The sequence below is a fragment of the Morone saxatilis genome, unplaced genomic scaffold (assembly GCF_004916995.1).
Source record: "Morone saxatilis isolate NCDOM2014 unplaced genomic scaffold, NCSU_SB_2.0 Contig12, whole genome shotgun sequence".
NCBI lineage: Eukaryota > Metazoa > Chordata > Actinopteri > Moronidae > Morone > Morone saxatilis.
In genome coordinates, this window is record NW_023339674.1 from 20,022,032 (window position 1) to 20,027,699 (window position 5,668).

General features: G+C 40.5%; 1 protein-coding gene across 1 annotated transcript in view; it reads left to right on the top strand.

The window, feature by feature from the left end:
* Positions 1–1,735: 1,735 nt before the first annotated feature.
* LOC118321688 (flavin-containing monooxygenase 5-like) overlaps positions 1,736–5,668 on the top strand; it is a gene marked incomplete in the record, with an annotated part of 4,748 nt that continues 815 nt past the window's right edge. The window contains 7 exon segments of the mRNA XM_035653139.1: positions 1,736–1,912; positions 2,347–2,535; positions 3,342–3,507; positions 3,615–3,757; positions 3,897–4,093; positions 5,097–5,232; positions 5,515–5,668. Of these exon segments, the coding sequence (XP_035509032.1) occupies positions 1,781–1,912; positions 2,347–2,535; positions 3,342–3,507; positions 3,615–3,757; positions 3,897–4,093; positions 5,097–5,232; positions 5,515–5,668 (1,117 nt within the window).

A 5,668-nucleotide genomic window follows, 5' to 3' on the forward strand; every position in this document is an offset into this window, starting at 1 on the left:
CTGTAAAAGGGAAACAAACAAAGTGGATCGGATGAGCAACACAAAACTAACTTGTTATTCCAACCAGGATTTTTGTGTGTCAGGTAACTTTAAATGACTTGCACCAGACATTCAGCTTTCTTTCTAGTTTGCTAAGCTGTTGTTGTGATATCAGTAACCCACAACATAGCTAACATTAGTAATATTACTTGCAGTGCCGTTGTTTGCTATATCATGATACTGGATTTCTCCAAAATTGTTTGCCCCACCTTTAAAATTTAAAAAAATGAGGATGGATGTGTTTTTTGCTGAAAATGTCAGAAAATGTGAAAATTTAATTTGCATAATAAGATTTGTGTGTTTTCAACTTGAAATGTATTCACAGTACAAGAAACCAAGTACTAGTTCCCACTGTGCCTGCAGGACTGGTTAGTTAAGTGCAGTAGTATCAAGGGTTAGGGTTAGGGTAGTAGTAGTAGTATCAAGGGTTAAAAATAAAATGCCATGTAGTTTGTTCATTGATGTTCATGTGATAACAACGTGGAGAGACATGTGCATCTATGATGTGCAGCAAATGTCCAGGGTTTGGCTGGCACAATTATTTTGGTTCACTCACAGGTGTGTAGGGGTGGGACTAAGAGTTGAGAGTTCAGTAATATTCCACTCTCACTCTTCTGTTCATCAAACAAGAGAGAGAGTTGAGAGAGTTCAACAAGAGAGAGAGTTGAAAGAGTTCAACAAACGAGATCAGGAGAAAACACACACTATGTTATAGCTAAAGCAAATATATGGGTCTATGCATTGTTAGAGGACCAGTGTGTAGGATTTAGTGGCATCTAGTGGTGAAGTTGCAGATTGCAACTAACTGAACACTGTTGTACACATTATGGTATAATAAGTGAATATATGGGTCTGTGCAATATAAAGGAGCAAATATTTTGACTGTGTCCATTATGCAGATTAGGTAGTTTGGCATCCCTGTAGCTACCCGGGGCCCCTGATGACACTAGTAACCTAGATAAGGAGCAGATTGTTGGTACATCCCACCGTAGCTCCTCCCATGCTTTTCAGTAATATTCCACTGTGTAATTGAGCAAGGTGGTTGAGAGAGCTACATCAGCAACTGGAGGTAAATTTTACAGCTGTGTAAGATCTTTTCTGCACGACAGGTCTCTCCAACATTATCAGATCAGTCTGCCTCTATGCCTCTATGCTCAGGCCTGCAAATGCTGCAGAACACACACTTTGAGGTTAGTTCCCTTTAGGATAGTTTGGGGAAGCAATAAGCTCAGGTAGTTTTTCAATATGGAGTAAAGCATATAGGCATGCCTAACAGGTCACACAATACTGCTTTGACGCAAGAAGACTTGTGAATTGTGAGTCCTGTACTTTTTCTTAAATGATATTTGAATGTACTTATACAGCCTGTGTTTCTGGTTGCTTTTAAGGGGAATGTCACCCAATTCCTTACTGATCCATGAGGAGGCGTGTGTGTGTGTGTGTTTTGTGTTCAATAAATGCACACTATTCAGTATATACAATTTGGCATCCCTGTGGCTACCTGATGCCTCTGGTGACCCTGGTGATAACCTAAATAACGAGCAGATTATAGGTACATCCCACCATAACTCCTCCCATGCTTTTCAGTAATATTCCACTCTGTAATTGAGCAAGGTGATTGGGAGGGCCACATCAGCATTGGGGGTATATGTAACAGCTGTGTAAAATTTCTCCAGTAAAAAGGTCTATTCTACCTTATCAGATCAGTCCCCACTGCTGTCAGTCGTACTTTGTCTCCAACATGGTTCAGAAGGTGGCAGTAATCGGTGCAGGGATTTCTGGACTGACCAGCATAAAGGCCTGTTTGGATGAAGGTCTGGAGCCCACCTGCTTTGAGAGCAGCCATGACATTGGGGGTCTATGGAGATTTAAGGTAGCGGCAATGCTTTAACATAAACACTTTTCCATTAAAAACTCATATTGTCATCACTATGCACTGCAATCATATTCATTTGATTCTTAAATTATGTTTTAAATATTAAAATGTGTAGGAATATTAATGTAAAAAAAAAAAAAAAACCCTCTATGGATCTCATATTGCTGGAAGATTATGCCAAAAACCAGAGATGTCCTTCACAGTTCAACTGAGTTGTCTCTTAAGGGTCCAATGTGTAATATTTAGGAGGATCTATTGGCAGAAATGGGAAAACAGATACATGTGAAAGAAATTGAAATGTGAAAAATGAAAGTTAGCCGTTTTAACAATTATCATATATTTGTTGTGACACTTTAATTGCAGACAAAGTACTGTGAGATAGTGAAATAGTGAAAAATGTCACTATCTGTCTTTATATTGTCCTTCTCTAGGACAAGCCCGAGCCTGGACGTGCCAACATCTATCGGTCAGTGATCATCAACAGCTCCAAGGAGATAATGGCCTTCAGTGACTTCCCTCCACCAGCTGAGCTCCCCAACAACATGCACCACTCTGAGGTGCTGCAATATCTGCGTCTCTACGGCCAGGCCTTCAAACTGATGCAACACATACATTTCCAGGTTAGTAGCACTGGATCCATTCTTAAGATAACGCTCAGGTAGTTTTACTTTAGTAAAAGTTTTAGTAAAGCATACTCCCAACCTGTGTGTGTGTGTGTCAACCTGGCAATGAGAACAGGCTGTGAACTGTATAAGAGGAACTACGGTGGCCATGACACAGAAAAGGGTCTTATCTGCAGCCGGTTTTTGGTTTGTGTATTCTAGTACTGTAGATACAGTAAGCGACACAATGCATCAGTAAATAAAAAATGGCTCATTCTAAGGTAACAAAAACACACTCATTCCTATATTCAGGTGATTTTACACTAATGAAAACATTCCTATGAATATTATATTCAATTTCTGCCATTAGAGCCTTCTAAATTTTACATACTGGACCTGTAATACAGTGTAATATAATATGTTTTACATTTCAGCTGTTTAAATGTTATTCTTTTTGTCCATTATGCAGATTAGATACAGTCTGACATCCCTGTAGCTACTCGAGGCCTCTGGTGACGCTAGTGATAACCTAGATAAGGAGCAGATTATTGGTACATCCCACCATAACTCCTCCCATGCTTTTCAGTAATATTCCACTCTGGAACTGAGCAAAGTGGTTGTGAATGTACTGATACTGAACTGTGTTATTGGTTGCTTTTAAGGGCAATGTCACACAAATATAAACAAAATGGTCACAGCTACTTCATTAATATTCTCAGATTCTTAGTGTTTTTAAATGTTTGTTAACATGAGTAACACAAACAAAGATAAATGCCAATATGAATAGAGGGTATTGTGTGTGTGTGTGTGTGTGTGTGTGTCAGACTACTGTGGTCAGTGTGAGGCAGAGACTGGATTTTGATGCGACAGGCCAGTGGGAGGTGGAGACAGAGAGGAGAGAGGGTCAGAGGGAGACACTTGTTTTTGATGCAGTGATAGTTTGTACCGGACACTTTACCCAGCCGCACCTGCCACTCACAGACTTCCCAGGTACCACTACATTTTCATTAACTCTCACTGTTACTTCCAAAACTTTTGCTTAGTTCAACTGTTTTGCAGCCTCAGCATATTGATTGTTCTTTGATTTCCCACCTTAGGTATTGAGAGCTTTGAAGGCAGATATTTCCACAGCTGGGATTACCGCAACGCTGAGGGTCTGCATGGGAAAAGAGTGGTAGTCATTGGAATTGGGAACTCTGGAGGTGATATTGCTGTGGATATCAGTAGAGTTGCTGAGAAGGTACACAACTACTTTTCTCTTCTTTTGAGGGTTTTGTTAATAAAGCAGTGTTGCTGTTGACTGTATTATTTAAAAAAATGTATCCTAAGAATATAAACATGAATCTTAACCTTGCTCTATGTTCTGACCTGACCTGCAGGTGTACCTCAGTGCCAGGAGCGGAGCGTGGGTTGTCGGCCGTGTAGGAGAGGGGGGGCTCCCAGGTGACCTTATTGGGACTTCTCGAATGCATACGGTACTGGAGAACCTCTTCCCCTCATGGATCAGTAAAAGGGTGGAGAAGAAGCTGAACAAAGCATTTGACCACAAACTATATGGCCTGAAACCAAATCATGGGTAACAAGATACTTTAGATGAACATCTTTATTCTACTGTGTGATTTTCAGAAAATGGTTGTTAATAGTGCCACCAGTGGCTGTTAAGTGAACTGCAGTCAGCGTCCTGTTGCTTGTGCTCCGTACACAGTCTGTATGCACGCCGCAAGCGAGCATCCTGGGCATTAGCCAAAAGTGACATTCACTGGACTGAGTGCTGGAAAATGTATATATTTAGAATAACGTTACTATCTGCAATGTTCCTGTATTTTATTTGAGTCCATGCTAACAACTATTCTCGCCATTTTAACAAATCACCCCATGAGCCAACAACACGAAGCCACCAATGCCACACACTGTACAGCCAACCCCAGCTTTACTTGAGCTAAATTGGAGTTAGTTGGGTGATCCTGCCGTACATTGCTCTTCACTATAGTTTGCTTTGTACCTTTACCTTACCTTTGTTTTAGATTTTTTGCGTTCTAGGCTAAAATTATCACTGTCTGTAATAATACATTTGTTAGTATCATGGCCTACGTTAGCTGGGGAATTAATTTTGCAAGTTATCATTAGCCAACTAACATATCTGCTCAGCAATCGCATTAGTGAGCAAGCAAACAAATGTTAGCCAGCCCACTGCAACCCAGTCACAGTGAATAATGATATCTGGCACCAGCCGCCCCACAACACAAGCCAACAAAGTAACCTGCAATTGGCAATATCACAATATATTTCACACGCTTTGTGATTTTGACTTTGGTGTTGAGGTGGATGCTGGTCCTTTGTTGATGTTATTGGAATCCATTTACAAGTTAACATTTGCACACTGTTGACACTGTAGTGAAGCAGAGAGAGAAGACGTGTGTTTTCACAGAAAATACAACCCTCATCCCCACACAGAAACGCATAAAAATCTGTCCACAGTAACTGAGAAAGTTGAGGAAGGTCTCATTTTTCAAGTTTTTCAAGTAACCCATTCACTCATTGGTAATAAAAAGTGATTAATAAAAATGTCTTTTTGGCAGTTTTTATACACAGATGCCAGTTGTGAATGACGACCTGCCGGCTCGGATCATCTCAGGTCGTGTTCAGGTGAAACCAAATGTGAAGGAGTTCTGTGGTTCCAGTGTGGTTTTTGTCGATGGGAGCATCATAGACAAGGTTTGTATTAGAACAATTCTTAGACTGTCATATCATGTCAACAAATGTATTGTTGCATTCAGTACTGTGATATGGCAGCTGATTAGATTTTGGTGGTTAAAGGTTACGTTCACGTGATATTGTAGGAACGAATTTCTTCAAATTTAGCACAAACATCCACTTGGACTCAAAGATGAACTGATTACAATTTGGAGGTCAAAGGTCAAAAAAATAATAATAACCACAAAGTAATTAAATGTCTATAGTCTTCTAATCTTTAAGTTTTATGTGTGTGTCATACAGGTGGATGTAGTGGTGTTTTCCACAGGCTACAACTACAGCTTCCCCTTCCTGCCCTCAACTCTGCAGGCTAAATCTGGTTACAGGCTGCGTCTCTACAAGCATGTGTTCCCTCCTGCACTGAGCCAGCCTACACTGGCAGTGGTGGGCTTCATCC